General features: G+C 41.7%; 1 protein-coding gene across 9 annotated transcripts in view; it reads left to right on the forward strand.

Annotated features, from left to right (window-relative positions):
* KIF21A (kinesin family member 21A) overlaps window positions 1-19,522 on the forward strand; it is a 125,223-nt gene that overhangs the window by 97,252 nt on the left and 8,449 nt on the right. For 4 of the 9 annotated variants that reach the window (XM_056847219.1, XM_056847220.1, XM_056847221.1 and 1 more), the window contains 8 exons: window positions 1,272-1,332; window positions 1,813-1,867; window positions 3,023-3,234; window positions 8,613-8,723; window positions 9,275-9,403; window positions 10,725-10,763; window positions 15,757-15,893; window positions 19,285-19,465. In XM_056847219.1, the coding sequence (XP_056703197.1) occupies window positions 1,272-1,332; window positions 1,813-1,867; window positions 3,023-3,234; window positions 8,613-8,723; window positions 9,275-9,403; window positions 10,725-10,763; window positions 15,757-15,893; window positions 19,285-19,465 (925 nt within the window). The remainder of the gene's footprint in view (window positions 1-1,271; window positions 1,333-1,812; window positions 1,868-3,022; window positions 3,235-8,612; window positions 8,724-9,274; window positions 9,404-10,724; window positions 10,764-15,756; window positions 15,894-19,284; window positions 19,466-19,522) is intronic. The other 5 variants (XM_056847222.1, XM_056847224.1, XM_056847225.1 and 2 more) reach the window with 3 other exon arrangements.

Here is a 19,522-nt window from a genome sequence, read left to right on the forward strand (position 1 = left end):
AATGCAGATTACTGAATTATATGTTGTACATTTACAAAACCTATAGAGCAGTATATTAAAATGCATTAGTAGTTAGCAGGATAATTATATTTAGAAATCCAATTTAGATAGCAGAAAAGCTGAAACCATGGAATAAATCTGCTCAATCCTTGATATTGTCTGGAATGTTACACACGAGCTATGGGGACATATATACAAGCTCCCCTGTTTTAGAAATTGCAGAAGATTCAGAAACCACTTGTGTATGATTTGTTTGTGCTTAGGCTTAGCTGTTTTAGGTTTACAAAAAGCTTAGAATGCTTATAGCAGTGGCTAGTTTTGCTGTAAGAAGAAATATCTGTGCAATTTTGGGCAATCTTACAGGGTTCTATATAGATAAAATCATTTTGTTTTATGATTAGTTCAAGCGTGAATGCTAGATTTCATTTCTGCACTTGGAGACTGATTGTGAAACATGACTGTTTTTCTCTTCTCTCTATGTCTTCTGTGTGCATTAAGTGTGTGCATTTTCAGTGATTTTATAGTCCATTTATTACGCGCTCTGCCATTTCCTTGCATGCAATCATATTTATGAAGTACTGTGATAGTGGCTGACCAGCATGCTAGCTTTCCACTCCTATGAGAGGATGCACACAGTTGTGACTGGCATTTTGTGTTACAAACTGCAGTTCCTTTGTGTAGCATTTCTTCCATCCTGATTCTTCATACATGCTGTAGCTGTTTAAGCAGCTGTTGCATAGCAAAGTCATCCTGTTTTATAAGGCATAAATGGTTGTTGGCTGATAAAGTGCAGGTTTTTTTTTCCTTAGCAGAAATGCTGATCATCTTCATCAGGTTAATTAATGAAAAGTATAGAATCCTGTTTTGCTTCGTTGAGTATTCTGAGCAATAATAAAGGTATAAGAGGGGTATATAATGTCAGCTCAGGAATATGTTGCCCAGGATTCCTGCTACCACCTTGCTATCCTAGTCGTATAGTCTCCTGTACATGATCAGTGCACACACTGAAGTATATCCTCAGAGAGAAAATTTCAAGCATGGACAAAGGAAGCTAAATTTGTGACTGCAGTTAATCAGAGAGCTTGCAAGAAACAGGATCGGGTGGATTCAGTTGAATTCCCTTTAATTCAAAATGAATTAAATTTAGCACTATACATGCAGGGAAGGCAAAGCACTTCATGATTTTCACTCTGGGAAAATTAGGGTAGCCTTTGAAATAGGTGCTTTGTACCTGAAACTGGCTAACAACATAATGGTTGTGAATTTTCCAGAGAATGTGGAAGACAGTACAGATGAAGATGCTCCTTTGAACAGCCCTGGGGCTGAAGGAAGGTGAGAACTCGATGTAAGCTGTAGCCCTTGACTGTTTCTGAAATAACTCTTCTCTGTTGTTGGTGTAAATGAGTCTCAGAGTGGGTCAAGGGACAACAATGTTAGTAATGCCCACAATGTTTTCCATTTCCCTAATAAGAGGTATTTGGGTTCAACCATTTACGTGTTAACTTCACGCATGTTCAGAATGACCGTATGTTAGTTGGGATGCCTGGCTTCAGCTGGATCTTCCAGTTATCTATGGGAGTGAGAAAATATATTTAAAGGGCTATTTCAGCATAGTTCCTAGGCCAGTTTAGCTTTGTGCTTGACCTTTTCCCCTTTGAATAGCTTGGCTTCTGCTGCTAAACTTTACTGGTGTCAGTCACGTGCAAGACTGTTGCACCAAGCAGTGACTTGCAGCGTGAACTGTTCTGGTTTGGAGACAGCAGTCTTTGTGTGAGTGAACCAGGGCCTCACTTGTCCAATTTTTGTTTTCAGTTCTTTGTCTTCCGACCTCATGAAGCTTTGTGGAGAAGTCAAGCCTAAAAACAAGGTACACTGTAATACAGTTGTTCTTTGGTTTTCAATTGAAAAAAAATATCTAAACATCATATATCTAATTCTGAACCTAGCCCTTATTTATGTAGAAAAACCCAGAGAACGGGGCCAGGTACATACATAAGACATTTTTCTACAGACCTGGGGGACTCCCCAGAAAAATCCCAAAAATAAATGTTAAAAATTAAATTAAGTTTTAGAGAAGGGGAGGTGCTCCTGGGCCATGTGAGTGGAGTAGGGGTAGAAGGAGAAGTGGGTGGGGAGAGGATGGGCAGAATCCTTTTCTCTCCCCCCCCCCCCCGGTGGGTGAGGAGAAGGAGGGTGAGGGAGGGCAAACAGGAGCCTCTGCTGGCACCAGTTGAGCCATTGGGGTGAAAGTGGTGGTGCTGCAGGCAGGCAGGGAGAAGCATTGCTGGAAGGTGACAGGCTGGCTGTCAAGTGGTGGAGGAAGGATGGGATTTCCCCTCACTCCCTCCATCACAATTCTGGGGGGTCTCCCGCTTGGTTATGCCTGGTAATATTTCTGTGATGAATTGCCATCAGTCAATCAATTTCCCCCTGCCCTCTTTTAATCAGTTTTGTGATATTACATGAGACAGTTGTGCTCAAAGAAAGGTGGGGGACGTCTTAAATTGATGTTAAGACGCCTGTTTTGTAGTTAGGATCTCTGGGAGGAGTTAGAAGTGCCCCTTAGAAGTCATCCATGAAACTGCACGAGGGCAGAATGGGGCTGACGCAGTTTGTGCAGTTGAGCAGTGCAGATGTGCTAAGCGGCGAATGTTAATTGCTTACTTGAACTTGTGCTTGAGAACTAACTGTGGCACCTATATCTGCAAACAGATGCAGATACTTTGGTTGCAGACCTAAGAATCCTGGATGTCAGCCCCATTGAACAAAATGGGACTTACTTCTGCTTAGGATTTTTCCCTTTGCCGGGCTGAATAATACAACTCTTCACTCTATGGGCCAGGGTTTATAACAGTAACTGAAAAGCATGTTTGCTTTTTATTTACGTAAATAGGGGTGTGTTCCATTGCGTTTGTTCTTCAGATCGAGAAATAATTCCAGATATTCCCTCTCCCTGATTGAATAAATGGCTTTTGGTTGCGTGCAAAAGTTTTTCCCCCCTTCTTTTCTTCAATTTCTTCAGGCACGCCGTAGAACCACAACCCAGATGGAATTGCTTTATGCTGATAGCAATGACTTAGCCACTGAAACCAGCGCAGGGGACGCGGCTTTGGCTGGCTCTCTTGCATCCATGGCAGAAGCTCAGGAAGGTGGAATGAACACTGATATGAGAGAGTCTAGGGATAGAGAGGTTACTCCTTCTCCATCAAGCTTGCCTTCTAAGATTGGCAGCATGTAAGTTTGGCACAATGCGCTAACTTCTCTGTGGCTTCCTAAAAATGCATGTCACTAACTTCCGGTAGCCTTTAAAGCTTTACAAAGAGGATGGTGGACATTAGGAAACCCCCCTTCTACTGGGCAGCCCTCACAGGGAGAGCTAAATGTATAGTACTGTCTAATTTTTGGATAGGCATTTTTAAATGGATTGTTTTTTTAACAAACTGCCATTTATGGAACACAAATCCCCATTCTGTATAAAACTGTATAAAGGAAGAATACTTATGTCTGTGAAAAACAGACTAGATTAAAATGATTTAATAATGACGATGTCAAATTTAATAGTTAACTGTATTATCTGAAATGCTTTGTAAGTAGGGGATGTATGCATGCTGCCTCCAAGTGAAAACGTCTTTCAAGGATTTGTGGGGTTTTGGGGGCTCTGGATGTCACGCTCTGTTTCAGTTCAAGCATTTGAAAGGTGTACATAGTCCCTCTGGAAAACAGCATACCTACCCTGAGCCATGTCATGTTCCAAGAAAGGGATGACTTTTGATGGTATTCAGTCAAAGTTTCTAATGTAAATGGATTATTTTTAACATTTAGAGCTCTGCTTAGATTTCTGCAGTATTCCCGGGTCATACATTGACCTTACCAGTAGTGTTCAGCTGTCCACTGTCGCACTGCACATTCTTTGCTCTTAACTCCCGTGTGTGCAATGTACTTGGCAAATGTATCCAAACTGTTGTAAATCAATTCTAATGATAAGCACTGCAAAATGTACATGGTTTGTTAGATTTCAATTGCAATAAAACCATTAATTTATTTGCAGCAGCACAGAATAAATTCTAACAGTTTGCAGTAATTTATGCATGTTGCTTGTGGTAGTGAAACTAAACCATAGGGTATCCCTGGCTGGCATTGTTAATGGACAGTCTTGGCTTTGTTGGTTTGGCCAGTACTCTAAAGGAATGCTTTAGACCAGGGGTGTCGAACTCATTTCTTATGAGGGCCGGATATGACATAAATGTCAATAGGTTGGGCCGGGCCAGGTGTACCAAATAAATACATAAATACCATAAAATGTAGTGTCAGGTACCAGAGATACGAACTTCATAGAAGACAGAGGCAAAGTCAATTAATGATATTATTTTTGTTATTGGTTTAAGCATGCTTGTATTTTAAGTAAAAAATAATATCATTAATTGGCTTTGCCTGGGTCTTCTGTACAGTTTATATCTCTGATCCCTGGCATGAAATTTGATCTGAACTGGGGGGGTGGCTGCCTGGGAACAGAATTTGTGCTCTGGGAATGGAATGACATGTCACAGACAGCCCCTGGGAGTAGCAGGAAGCATTCTAAGACTGTCATTCCAGTCCCAGAAAACTTCTGCTACTTCAAGGGGCTGTCATTCCACTCTGCAACCTGTCAGTCTAGTCACAGATCACTTCTGCTACTCCTAGGTGCTGTCATTCCACTTGGGGGGCTGTCATTCCAGTCGCAGAACACTTCTGCTACTCTGATGGTTTATCATTCCAATTGGGGGCTGTCATTTAATTCCTGAACACTTCTGCTACTCCCAGGGGCTGTCATTCCACTCTGCTACCTGTCATTCCAGTCCCAGAACACTTCTGCTACTCCCAGTGGCTGTCATTCCACTCTGACCTGTCATTCTAGTCACAGATCACTTCTGCTACTCCTAGTACATCCCCTTGTTAGTTTTAGGAATTGCAAGGAGAATTAACATTTGGGACGTTCTTTCTGCCTATAGAGCAGCAGTGCAAGATTGCTGAGGCTTGAGGATAGGAGATCAGCATCTTGCTCACTTAGTCCTGACCCTCAGAAGTTGCCCTAGAGCAATGTAGGGAGGGAAATACATATTTAGGAAATACATATTTAAGGTGTTGGAGGAGAGTATTATGGATACAGCGGACTGTCAAAAAAACAAATCAGTGGGTTATAGATCAAATCAAGCCTGAACTGATCTTAGAAACTAACTGAAGCTATCCTACTTTGGACACATTATGAGAAGACAGGAGTCACTGGAAAAGACAATCATGCTAGAAAAAGTTGAAGGCAGCAGGAAAATAGGAAGACCCAACAAGAGATGGATTGATTCTACAAAGCAAGCCACAGCCCTCAATTTGCAAGACCTGAGCAAGGCTGTTAAGGATAGGACATTTTAGGGGACCTTGATTCATAGGGTCGCCATGAGTTGGAAGGGCGCTTCACACACACAGGTCCCTCTGGACTGGAGAGGGGAAGGAGTGAACAACTTCAGTTCCCCCCAGCCCCAGTCAAGCTCCATGTGGGAGGAAATGAAGATTGCGCAGCCTCCCGGCCACGGGACAGCCCGATCTTCAGTCCCCCCCACCCCTACCCCAGGCAAGCTCCACATGGGGCTTGACTGGGGCGGGGAGAGACAAAGATTGGGCTGCCTCCCTGACAGCCCAATCTTCAGATCCCCACCCCAGGCAAGCTCCACATGGGGCTTGACTGGGGCGGGGAGAGACTGAGGATTGGGCTGCCTCCCGGCCAGGGGACAGCCCAATCTTCAGATCCCCACCCCACCCCAGGCAAGCTCCACATGGGGCTTGACTGGGGCGGGGAGAGACTGAGGATTGGGCTGCCTCCCGGCCAGGGGACAGCCCAATCTTCAGATCCTTCCCCCCAAGGCAAGCTCCACATGGGAGCTTGGTTGGGGCGGGGAGGGATTGAAGATCGGGCTGCCTCCCAGCCAGGAGACAGCACAATCTTGGAGGAAGGCGGCTGGCTGGGCTCGGGGCAGAGCAGCCCCAGGAAGCCCAGAAGGGGGAGGGGGGCTGCCTGCCTCGCGGGCTGGATGGAAACCCTCTGGGGGCTGCTTCCGGCCCGCTGGCTGCCTGTTTGACACCCCTGCTTTTGACAGCATGTGATAATGAGCTTAAGCTACGAACACTGCTGATTTTGGCACTGATTACGCAATATGGTTTTTGGAGCGTCAAGTCTTAAAATAATCAAGTGGAATTCAGGATTCGGGTAACTTCAATTTTTAAAGTATTGATAAACGTAATAGTAAATTGAGCAAACTGGTGATACCTATATTTTGGAAGTTTGTGCATGGGTTCAAGTTTATTTTGCTTCATTGCAAACATTGTTTTATTTTTCTGCAGCTGCTTTCTTCAGCTAGGGGAAAACGGAATGTGCTTTAAGTAATACATGAACATTGTAGGTGAATAAAGTGAAAATATCTGTATAATAGGCACACTAGCCAGAGGGCTGTGGTATACTGCACCTCCAGGTCTTATTGTTCTTTTGGTAGTAAATTCAGGGTTGCTTGTTTGAAATATCCCTAATACTGTATATCTGAGGGCCAAAGTAGATATTATGTGCATGCCAATATATTTTTTTTTAAAAATGAGAAGCAGCCATGACATGGGAGGCTGTAGGGTCGAATGGAGGAACAGCTGGTAGACAATGGCAAGCTGCTTAAACTCTTTCTCATCTGGCTATTTTTCTCCTGACCAAGTCATATTTTCCCAAAGCTGCTTTTCCACAGGCAAAGAAGATATGAAGTTGGAAAGTACCTTGGCAAAGTATCACATATATTAAAGACCAAAGATCTAATACTCCCCTTGGATACTGGGGAAGAACAATGATCAGGCAGAATATAACCCTACATGTGTAATGATGAACTGTGTATGTGGATATTATGTTAAGATACTTGTTAGATGAGTAAGGGCTCGAAAGCACACCTGCTACATGTAAGAATGCAAAATAAGATTTAGTGTTTTATGAAAAATGTATTTAAAATTTCAGAACATCAGCTGTACTTGGAATATGGGATATGAGCATAATGATATTAGTGTAACTTACAGGTACTTTGTATGTCTTGCTGAGACAGTATGTATGAACTGCTTTGAGTACTTATTTATTTGTACAAAGTTTCCATACATAGTAGTAGTGTACCATTGTCCTGTCTTCTACCTGCTACTTGCAATTGACAGAACAAATCTGTAAGGAGGAGTTTCTAAAGCCTTAGTCCTTGCAGGTGCATCTTCAGCATAAAATGGCAGTTCTCTTTAACTATTAGAATACATCTGAACAGCAGTCTTGGCCCCCAGTAATGGAAACCAGGAACCTCCCAAGGTGGAGACTACTGAAAGTTCACATTTGTTTGCATGGGTGGTATGAAAAACTATTTTAATACCACTGAATACAAATCAGAATGAATTTCTGTTTTCCAAAAATTGAGAGTACTAATCGCCAATAATCCACATGTAGAAGTACTGTTTCAAAAAACCTCTCCCTGAGGGGAGGAAAAAGGAAATATTCTTTTCAGTTGGCCTTAATTGGAGAGTTCTGATCTAGCTACCAATGAATCCAGTTTTTGAAAGCAACATCCTGTATGAAGCGTATTTTACAAACATCACAGGTCCACCCAAAAATTTCAGAGAGCCTTTTGTTTTTGGTATGTCCTTATTGTGAATGTTTGAATCCTGAATGAGTACAGTCCTGCCCCAAAATAAGCAATCACAGTAAAAATCCCCCCCTCCCTGAAGCCTGGATCCAAAATTATAATATTTTTCCCCCTCAGTGCACACCCATATTGGGGAAGCTCGGGTGGAATGCTTCTCTTTGATACCTGTGTTCCTGTGTTGTTTTGCTTGGATCATTCAGTGGTGGAAGTCCTTTACCTGCAGCCTCAAGTGGTATAGCCAAGACACAGTTTTACCATCTCAGTGCAAACTGGGCCTTAATTGAACAATACACCCTGAAGTAGATACATGGAAACTTCCAGCATTCCTGAAGCAGGCCACAGTGGCTGTTTGTTAGACTCTTATCCCTTTATGACAAAATGCTGATCTGTACAAGTGTACCGCAATCAACATTCTGTGCTGGCTCACACCTGCATTGTTTATCATACGATGACTTACAACGAGTCGTGGTAATAAAAACTTTCATATCAACTACCTTAAAGCTATGCTTTCCAGTGGACTCACTTTACACATTCAGACACCAACTGATATATGATGCATTTGTGAATCAGCTCTGATTTGCAGATGAATATATGTACAATGCCTCCATTGAAATATTGAGGTTATCACTGGATATGAAGCAGTGTGTAATGGCATCAAGTGAAGAATGTTCATTTCCCACCCATTGGTCATAATTTTGGAGCGGATCAGTAGATTTGAAACAAATGACATGCTGGGGAAATCTGTGTTTGATCCTTCCAGAATTTTTTTAAAGGCTTATATAAACTGCATGCAGTTTTGAATTGGATTTGGGACTGTTCATAGGGTAAGGGTAAAAGTGGAACGTGACTTTACAACTGACGATGTTTAAACAGATGCTATAAGGCTTTCAGGCTCTTCTACTGCAGACCAACATAACTATCTTCTTCTTGCCTTAGGTCGAGACAGTCATCTCTGAACGAAAAGAAAATACCAGAACCCTCGCCTTTATCAAAGAGAAAGACCTTAGAAAAATCTTCTGACAAACCAAAGTTAAAAGAACAAAAACAGTAAGATCCTTTAAGTGATTCTGTACGCAACGAAGGTTGAATATAGTCATTCATTTATTCATTGAACTAGCGTCCAGTTGATCATTAGCTGTAATGCAGATTCCTTTTGGTGGTTGGTGGTTTCAATTCCTGTTTTTTATGCCACCCCGAAAAATCAGTGGAAGCACTGGCAATGGTTTATTTTTAACATAAGCCCCAATATTTTGGAAAGGTCAAATCTTGACTGTTTCTATTCTGGAACTCACCTTCATTTTAGGTGCATTGATTGCTTAGATTATATATCTTGCTTAGATTATAATAGTAATAAACAATATGTTTGTGCTGCCATCTTGTGGCCAGCAGCATTTTCCTCTTGTGTAAGGGCAATGATTGATTGTGTTCTCCTTATGGAAGCATGCAGACTGCATTTCTTGATTTAAGCAAGCAGGCTTCAGTGAGTTTGTTCTGAGGCATGTTTTTCATTTTAACCTCTCTAACAATTCATTTTACCTTTTTAAAATTTGTTTTTTTTTTTAAGAAGAGGCGTTTAATGTTCCATTTTTTTCTTGTAGCTCAGATTCTGGAACTTCAGAAGCTAGCCTCTCACCTCCTTGTTCCCCACCAAGCCGGCCCCGTAATGAACTGAATGTTTTTAGCCGTCTTACTGTTTCTCAGGGAAATACATCAGTTCAGCAGGATAAGTAAGTCGCAAAGGAGAAAGACCCAGATTCCCAAAGCATGAATACGCATAAAGCGCACACTGGCCTAATGCATACCCACAGACATAAATGCAAAAGAAAATACAATAGCAATTTCTCTTGTGGTTGCCCCATCTGCAAAATGGCTTTTGAAACACACACAATTGCCCATAGTTCCCGGTGGTCTGTTTCCCGCTGGCACTTCATTTCTTCTGCTTATGTTCCTCTCATATATGAACGAGATCTGTTTGCTGTGTTACATAAGATGGGCAGACTCCTCAAGGGTCGCTGTATTGCCAAGCAGCACAACGCCAGTGTCAGTACACTTAAGGCATGTTTACACCAATGGGGGCTTACGAGTACTCGATGCAGTGAAGCAAACACACCCTAAGGTACAGTAACAGCATTAATATATTTAAAGGAGAAAACCTCAGCCTGACTGTAGCTTCATTAAGGGGTGAGTTGATCCAGAATCTTCATTGCAAGACTGCGAAACTTCACATACTACCAAACAGGGCTTTAACTCTCCGCTTTCAATCATAGTATTGTAGGCTGATCTGCTCTTCTTTCCTGTTGCTGTTCTTTCTGCTGTCTTGATTCTAACAGCCCCCCACCCCCTGCAATCGCTATACAAAGTCCTAACAGTTGCTTGCTGGGCCTCCCGGTACTTTAAAACTATGCTTGTAGCTATTCATGTTAGCTTTTTAAAAAGCATTGGCCGTTCTAAAGTTATTTATACCCTTTCGGGCTTTGGTTACTGCGACCACAAATCAAACTCGGACTGCCCAGTATGTTTGATTTGCTGTGCAAATGAAGGATGTAGTAGCCGGTTAACAGTATGCATAATTAATCATTTTTTTAAAAAAATAGATGAGATTTTAAAATGATGGCAAAGCATTAAAACCATTTGCAGTGTCTGGAGGTTTTTTTTGTTTTGTTTTGTTTTTTGCTTTAGCCTAGAAAACTTGGGATTCTAAAGCAGATGCTAGAAGGTTGTTTTCCCTCCCTTCTTTCTTAGTGCAGATAAAAATTAACCCAAGATCAAGCGCCCAAACAGCAGCCATTTGAGTGCGTTTCTGTAATTCTTTGGGAAGTGGCTGGCACAGGAGGCTCTAAATCTGACATGAGCAATATTTTTGTCTGGGGGAAGACCTAATGTTTTATTGTGGTGTTTTTTTCTTCTTCTTCTAAATTTACGAAACCACGAGGAGGCCTTTGCTTCCTTGTGTGAGCTACTGCTGTTGTTAGTTCTTTTTAAATGGAATCTTTACCCTGCTGATACCTGTATTCTTTTTCCTCACAATCTCACCATGGGTCATTGTAGGTCTGATGAAAGTGATTCCTCTCTGTCGGAGGTACACAGGTACTCTCTCTTCCTCCTTTCCATCTTCTGGACTCATAGTGGTGTGCTTTAATACCCTTACTGTACTTTTTCTATTCACTAACTTTTTTTTTAACTGCATGGCTTTTTAACTGTGGTGAGCCCAATACATTCATATATTCCATACATCTTTTAAATATATATTTTTAAAAATCAATCAGTTTCTTGCTAGAAGTGTAAAGTATTTGAATTTAGGTTGTGTGTTTTTTAATTTGTCCAGCATGGTACTTTTTAGTGGACAACACTTTTCTGGCTCTGTTTTATTTTGTGTTTAGGTTTTTTTTTTTTTTTAATTAAGCACATCTAGGTTTTTGTTTTGTTTTGTTTTTAATCTTTGGCAAACGTTTGTCTTAGAGTTGACTGGTTGATATGGTTTCTCCCTACTTCAGTCTTTGTTGAAATATCTAAAAGTTATATTGGAAATGTGTGACAAAAATCAGTGTGCCATTTGTTGACTGTAGAATAGAATAACTGTTCTGAGAGCAGAACAGTGACTCCAGAGGCTAGCAAATTCCAATAATTTCACTACCATTTTCTTTTTATTCCTTAAGTTGTGGACTACAATAACTGTTCTTTTTCATAAGATAATGGAGGATGTTAAAAATATACCTTTCAGCTGAGTGTGTGGCGGTGAACACACATGAAATTGTTCTGTTTCTATTATCCCTGTGGTCAGATTGTGCTTTCTGATATGCAGAATCATCCATATTCAGTTGTACGTTTTTGGTGCAGGGACTTTGATATACATAGGCGAACTCCCCTGTCTGCAACAGCTCCCCTGTTTCTACTGAGGAAGTAAGCCCATGTGTGCCTTTTTCAGGGTGTGTAAATCTACTTCTCTTGGGGCGAATAGAACCACCCACTTGTACATTTGAATTCCCTAATTGTGGCAAGTGTTAGCTTAGTTTGCTTGACTGACTCACCTCCAGCAGTTATTGGTAGGCTCCCTCCCCTTTATTTTAAATCAGTTCACCAACCTATGCCTTCCAAAAGATCATCCTTTCCCAGGATTTATTTCAAGTTCTTTCTGCTTTGTCTTCATTGCTGATAGTAATAGCTGGTTTCTGCTGAGTAATAGCTGGTTTCTGCTGAGTGCAATCAATCTACCCCTCCCCCATGCTTTCAGCCAGTGTCTTTGCAAGCCTGTATTATATCTGAAATAGAGGTAGGGAGTCCAATTAATCTAAATTGAAGCTCCTGTGTAAAGCAGGATGATTTCTGATTAATATTTCGAATGGGCCCTTACTGTCCTTGCCTGCCACTTCAGCTTTAGAAAACCTGAGCGTTCTCCATTCTAAATTTCTGTTGCTTAACTACTCTTACTGTGTCACGGATGCAATACTTCTGCTAATGGAACCCAAGTGGCATTTATATCTAAAGTCATTTTTGTTCCTCTAACCTCAGTGAAGTTAAATACTCACCTAAGCTTTCATTTCTGTGAAAGTGATGTCCCTACAAGGCAGGGTTATAGCCTTAAATTCCTGTGTGTGAAATATCCCCCATGTGAAAATCTCCAGAAGGAGGTATGGTATAAAAAAGTTTTCTGTCCTTCCCTCTTACGAGGAAATTGTGTTCAGTCATTGGTCAGACAGCTTTTCATCCCATAAGAGTCCCAAGACCCTGACCAGGATGGCCCAGACTAGACTCAATCTCATCAGATCTCAAAAGCTAAGCAGGGTCGGCCTTGGTTAGTACTAGGATGGAATACCATCAAGAAAGTCCAGGGATGCTATGCAGAGGCAGGCAATGGCAAACCACCTTGGTTCGTTTCTTGCCCTGAAAACTCTGCAGGTTGCCGTACGTTGGCTATGACTTGACAGCACTTTCCACCACTAGGGTACCCAAGACTAATTACAGAATGTAATATAAGAATCAAACAGTGCAATAAAATTGATCATGAAAACCTGAACTTAAAAACATTAAAACCCTCAATATCGCCAGCAGAAATCTACCGCAATAGCATCTAAAATGGTACATCCTTGTACTGATGTTGCTCCTGCTGTTTCATGAGTCTTTATACTGAGAGGTGGGATATAAATATCTTGTGTGCAACAGGAAAGCCAGGAAAGGCCTCCTTCAGCAGAAATTATTGTTCTGGAGTCTGAGGAGATAAGATGAGGTTAAAATGTTTTAAATAATAATAAACATTATTTAGTACATTTTTGTTCTGCCTTTTCTCCAAGGAGCTCAGGTGCAGCAGCAAACTATTCTACCTTCTTTCATTTTATACTCACTACAAACCTATCAGAAATATTAAGCTTATGGAAGGGGACTGGCCCAGGGTCACCCAGTGAACTTTTATGGCAGAAGGGGGATTTGAATGTGGGTCTCTCAGATCCTGACACCCTAATCACTACACCATCCTGGCTCTCTTCTCCTGTTGATGGAAACTGATGTGGATAGTGGCAGATAGACCTTTTTGGGCAGTGAGTTCCTTGCCATGATAGGTCCTGCTCCTTACCCTGGAAAGCATTGCCTGTGGAAGGGATAGAAGCTGTGGCAGAAGTTTATCAAGAGATCTTAAGGAACAGGGAAGAGCAAAATGGAGACGATGCTTCTTAGATACAGATTTTCACCCATATGATTCTACACAGAATACTGAGCTGATAAAGTTGCCACATTGATTAAACGGGGTTAAAACTAGGGAAACATTTTTCTTGGTTTGTAGATTGTGACCTACAGTCCCCTAATCTTTCTCTTGATTTGTTTCCTAGGTGTTTGATGGTTTCTTCAAGAGCTTACACACTTTAGCTCTAAAATATATAAACCTTTATTGTGTATGAATGAGAGGGGTTTTTGTTGTTGTTGTTTCTAATATATTGCAATTCACTTTCATTCCAATTCTGTTGGAAATGTTTGCCATACCCTCCTATATTCATTTCATATGCAGTTTATGCTCTCCGGTTATCAAATCAGTAATAAAGAACAGCAACTTTTAACATGGATAGATCCTGATGGAACTGTAATGTTGGATTGTTCAATACAAAACTATTTGCTGACTGAATCTCCTGTGGCGTCAGAACTCAGACGTCAGTTTCTCATTTATATCTGGCTCAGTCTGATGTAAATTGTCTGATACATAAATAACTTCGAATCCTTTCAGATTTGAAATGAAACTGACAAAGGGGTGGACTGTTTCTTAGCTTAGAGAAGGCTTTTAAATCAGCATGGCCTAATCCATGAAAGGAGGAAGTCATCAATCGGTGCCAGTAAAAACATATCAGTCTATCTGTCCATACTGGCATGCATTAGAGATAATTTCAAGGTATTAAATTCAGGATTTGGAATGTGATCGTTCTGTTCCCATAATAAACATCCTTTGACAAGGTATAGAAAATGTAACGAAGTCATATATTCTATCACAACCCATGAAGATAGTTTCAGGGGGGTAGCCATGTTGGTCGGGCGTAGAAGAGCAAGATTCAAGTTCAGTGGCACCTTAGAGACCAACAATTTCCCAGGGTATAAACTTTCAAGAGTCCCTTCATCAGATACAAGTAAGACTTTCTTTTGCAATTTGTCAAACGATGGTAGAGCCTGTTAGAATCTAATAAATTGCTTTGTTTGAGATACACAAAAGAGAGAATCATTTTGAACTGCAAATTTTAAGTAATAGATCCTCTCCACTTGATATATAAATTTGAAAATCTAAATCTGTCCCTTAAATTAATCCACTTCACACATTATGGAGTACGTAAGTTGAGTGTGGGGGTCCACACACTGCGTAACCATCAAATGTAAATTGCAGATTCACCTCAGTTTCCTTGCATGGAGTGCTTAATATGGATTGGAGCCATGGTGCACATGGAGGAGGTACCTTCAGCTCCCCACCCCACCAGAAATGATCCTGGGGCTTATTGGAAAAACAGATTTTCCCAGCTGACCCCATAGCACCCCCCAGGGCTGTTTCAGGTCAGGGAAATGGCACTTGGAGAATGCTGGAGTCCCTTCATGCCCACATGATCCAAATCTAGCACCATTACTTGAAGAGAACAGGCAACTCATGTCTGACTGTGTGACCCACCCACCCCAGACCCATCCTACATACCCTATAATGTGTCCATTGGCCCTATAGTTCACTTGTGAAAATGTGTAAAGATCATTCTGTTGCTCTGGTTCAGTCCTCTTTCATGCTGTCATGAACTCAGTGTTATCTAATATTGATTGCTTCATCAAGGATCGATGGCATTGAGGCTGCTTGCTTAGCACTCATCAAAAGAGTAAGGGTTCACTTGGTACCCATGAGAGTAGTTGATTCTAATAAATATGTTGCTTATGTTTTGTTGGCATAGAATTTAGGTGTAGGAGGGTGGGATGAACTGGGCTGCTGAAGGCACACTGCCCTAATTGTATGCAGTACCCCCGCCCAAATGCTTCTGATTCGAGCATCCTGAGGGCTTGTACAGTAACTCTTAATAGCTGTGGTTGGTCTGGCAGAATGGGCAGGGCTGGCCAGCAGCGGGAACTATGTCCTTTGGCCTGATTAGACTCAGCACCCTAGTTTAGCATCCCTCCTTATTCCATTTTCCCAACCTGAAACAGCCCCGGGGGGATTATTTCGGGAAACTCGCATGTTCCCTTGGCTGCATGTGGATTTCCCCAACAGGCACAGTAGCACCCTCTCCAGATTGTTTCAGGCTGGGAAAATGGATCGCGGGGGGGGGGGGGGGAAGGCTGCAGCCCCTCCTGGATGTGCAGTGTGGTGCTGGTCCCAATCAGGCAATACATACAGAGGAATTGAGGAGAACCCCCATATCACAACATGATAGTCTTATGTCTGATACAAACCCATCATATGTAGCCCATAATCTGCTTTGCTGTGCCTGGACAGCAGAATGTTTTATTAGTAAATAGGCCAAACATATTTACCTCCTTAATCTGCAAGCTGTGACGGTTCAGAAGTTGAAGGAGGGGTAGTGACATGGAGGAGAGGCCCTGCTAAGACTAACACACTGTTCCTTTGTTCTTTATGTAGAGGCATAATCAATCCATTCCCTCCTTCAAAGTGTGTCAGAATTTCCCCGCTTCAGTGTATCCACACTGCTGAAGGTCATACTAAGGCTGTGCTTTGTGTTGATTCAACTGACGATCTCCTCTTCACTGGATCAAAAGGTATGTCATGCCTCTCATTGGTATTACGGTAACTTTCTAAATTCTCCTTAAGCAGTGAATAGGTCTCCTGAAGGAGAGCCATCCAATCTAAATGAAAGCTTTGTTTGTTGGGGCTTCTGAAGACTAGGCCATCTATAGGCAGAAAGAGCTGAAGAAGAGAGAAACTGAACACTCAGCAAAGGAGAAACTCTTGGCTACCTGTCTCTGTCAGTTGTTTATCTCTCTTTAGGGCTAGTTTCCCCAGTTCCTTCCCTTCCCAGTTCCTAGCAGGGATTTACACAAGGAAACCAGGTGAGCAACTGGCAGACAACCTGAGGCTGTGTCTTTACAACATGCATTATTTCTATACTCCTCAGCTCTTTGTTTTTTAATGTTGGTGGAACCTTCAAAATTTTCAACTGGCCTAAGTTTATTATTTGTGGGATGAGTTTAGATCCCTGCAACTCCTTTGTCTATCCTGTAAGCTTGACAAGAAAGAGTTTCTGTGGTACATTGATGAGAAATTCTGTTTTCTGGGGCCAAATATGTAGTATTTGATGGTTGGAATGTCAATTGGAGACTGGCAGTCATGGAGGGGGGGTTGTGGAGGGCCGCGACTTCAGCAGGGTATAATGCCATGGAGTCCATCTTCCAAAGCAGCCATTTTCTCCATGGGAACTCATCTCTGTCATCTGGAGATCAGTTGTAATTCTGAGTGATCTCCAGCCCCCACCTGGAGGTTGACAACCGTAGTTCCCATGGAGGGAATAGCTGCTTTGGAGGGTAGAGTCGGTGGTATTATACCCCTCAGAGGTCTTTCCCCTCCTCAAACCCCGCCATCCCCAGGCTACACCTTCCAAATCTCCAAGTATTTCCTAACCTGGAGTTGGCAAGCCAATCTGCTTCCCACCCAAAAGACAACCTACCTTTATCTGCCCCTTTGCCTTCAGCTTCCTCTCTAACCCACCCCGGGCAGCCTCTGCCTAGGAAAACTGTGGCCCAGTTGTGTGATGCCGGCCACTGGGCCATTCCCATCAGCATGGTAGGGAACCTTCAAGGATTTGTGAGTGGGGGGCACCTCACTTTCCCCTGTATCTCCTACCCGCACTATTTCCTTTTCCCCTCTGCCTGGCAACCCCCATATTTTCTCCCTTCCCTGGCCTCATTCTCACTTTCTCAGTCATTCACCAACCTACCTTTTATCCCCCCCCCCACAACCTTAAGCTATATTTATTATTTATTTGCTTCATTTATACCCCACCTTTCTCCACATTGGGGACCAAAGCATCTTACATCATTCTTCTCTCCTTCTTTTAATCTGCACAGCAGTCCTGTGAGGTAGGTTAGGCTGAAAGTATATGACTAGACCAATATCACCCCATGAGCTTCCACAGCAAGATGGGGACTCAAACATGAGTCTCCCAGATCCTACTCTGAAGCTCTAACTGCTGTACCACACAGGTTTTCATAGGGTGGCTGCTATTGAACAGTAGCAAGCAGCCAGGCCTAGTTGAGTCATGGCAGTTTAGGTGGTATCACATCACCAGAGGTTGCTTCCTGGCCTAGGGTTGCCAGTCTCCAGATGGGACCTGGAGATCACCCAATATTACAGCTGAACTCCAGGGGCCTTTTCAGGTTTGTAGAAAGATCTTTCTTGCCTGTTCAAACTGCAGTCACCGGATTTAAGTATTCTCAGATGTGGCCAACTTGGCTATTAGTATATGGATAGAATCACAACAGAACTAGTGGTGTTTTGGATGGCTGAAGACTTTCAATCAGGAAAAGTTTTTAGCTTATTTTTTAAAAGACTATTATTGTACTATCTGAGTTTTAAACAGTCATTTAAAATGCATTATTTTTAAATGCACTAGTTAATCAATCTTCTTCCACACAAGAGCATTTCAGGTAATGTAAACATTGACTTTTGTTAGAGGAGGCCGACTTGCCAAATAGCTATACTTTTCTTAGAGAGTTAAATATTAAACTAGCAAGATGGGGTGACACATGATAGATATGTAAATTGATGTAGCCTTGATTAATCCTGGGGCATTTTTTTAACATGAGTACATGAGAGTGAAGAGTAAGTAACAGCCAACTAGAAATCCAAAATATACATTTAATTCAGTGGGTTATATGAACTACTGGTTCTACTTTAAAGGCAAAAATCTTTCAAAGTGCTTGGTAACTGGGAAACATTTGAAACTGTATATCCTTAAACTTTATCTAGCTGTCTTTGCAAACCCATTTTAAGTCTCTGAAGAGTTTCTGTTAAATGTCCGTGGCATTCATTTTTGCTTCCTTCTCTGAGTGTTTGGGGTTTAAACAAAAGCCTTCCTTAAACAAGGGTTCTAATTTAATGATGATTTCTTGAGGTCTGTTGCACTGAGATAAGTTCTGTACACTGTACAATCCTAAGGAAAGTTAATCCAATCAAAGCCCATTGATTTCAGTTGGCTTAGACTGCTGTAACTGTTTAGGATTGTACTGTAAAGCACCCAGATTTGCAACTTCCCCACATTTCTAGTTGTTGCAACTCTTGCCATGATTTCTGAAAGGCAAATTATTGCAACTAAAATTAATAAGTTTCTGACACGTAAAACCAACTTGCAATTTTTAGCAGACTCATTGTTTTTAGAATTTCTGCTAACTCATTGAATTCACCAGTAAAAGTACCTGTTTGTCAACTGGCTTTCAATGAATGAGGAAGGTTTTGAATTTGACAGAGTGTATAAATAAAGTTGGGTCTAATACTCTTAGAAACTTAAACCAAAATCCCAAATCTGCTGCTCTTCAGAAGTTACAACCCATCACAGCCAGCTTCTCAAGTTTTACTCTGGGAAATAGAATGTAGACTAGAGTTTTCTGAAATGAGAAACCACAAAGCCTCATTATAGCCTATAATATAAAAGCCTGTGGACATTTAAGGAATTTTGAGAACATTTAGTGGTGGCCACAACAAAATGGCTGCCATGAAGGTGCAATCAACCACAGACCAATCACAAAATATTGGGAATTTCCAAGCCAATTTTCCTCCTATGGTGGAGACAGCTGTTTCCAAGTAGGTGCTCCCTGCAGACACAAAGGTGCTGACCGATTCCTCTTGGGCTTTTCTGAAGCACCACCTTCTGAAGCAATGAGGCTGAGGAAAGCCAGGACTGGCTCTTTACTTTGGTGTGGGAGATCCTTTGTTGAAGAAGCAAATATTCACCAGGAAGTCCACTGGCAGGTGCCTTGACACCCATGGCTATCATGTAAAGAATCACTGGTCTATTGTAATTATGTGGAGCCCACTAAATTCAGTGATGCTTCTTGATAGTTGGATGATTTCACAAACTTGAAAGTTATCTCTGCATTGGGCTTAACTTTGCAGCACTATTCACTTTCTTATTTCTTCTTGTGTTTATGTGTTTAGATCGCACTTGTAAAGTATGGAATTTGGTGACTGGACAGGAAATAATGTCTTTGGGTGGCCATCCCAACAATGTTGTTTCTGTAAAATACTGCAATTATACTAGCCTGGTCTTCACAGTCTCGACATCTTATATTAAGGTGTGGGACATCCGTGATTCTGCCAAGTGTATCCGAACACTAACGTAAGTTGTAACTCTTAAAGGCCACTTTTAAATTTTAAAATTGGGCGAATAGCTTAG

This window comes from Euleptes europaea, chromosome 3 (assembly GCF_029931775.1).
Source record: "Euleptes europaea isolate rEulEur1 chromosome 3, rEulEur1.hap1, whole genome shotgun sequence".
NCBI lineage: Eukaryota > Metazoa > Chordata > Lepidosauria > Squamata > Sphaerodactylidae > Euleptes > Euleptes europaea.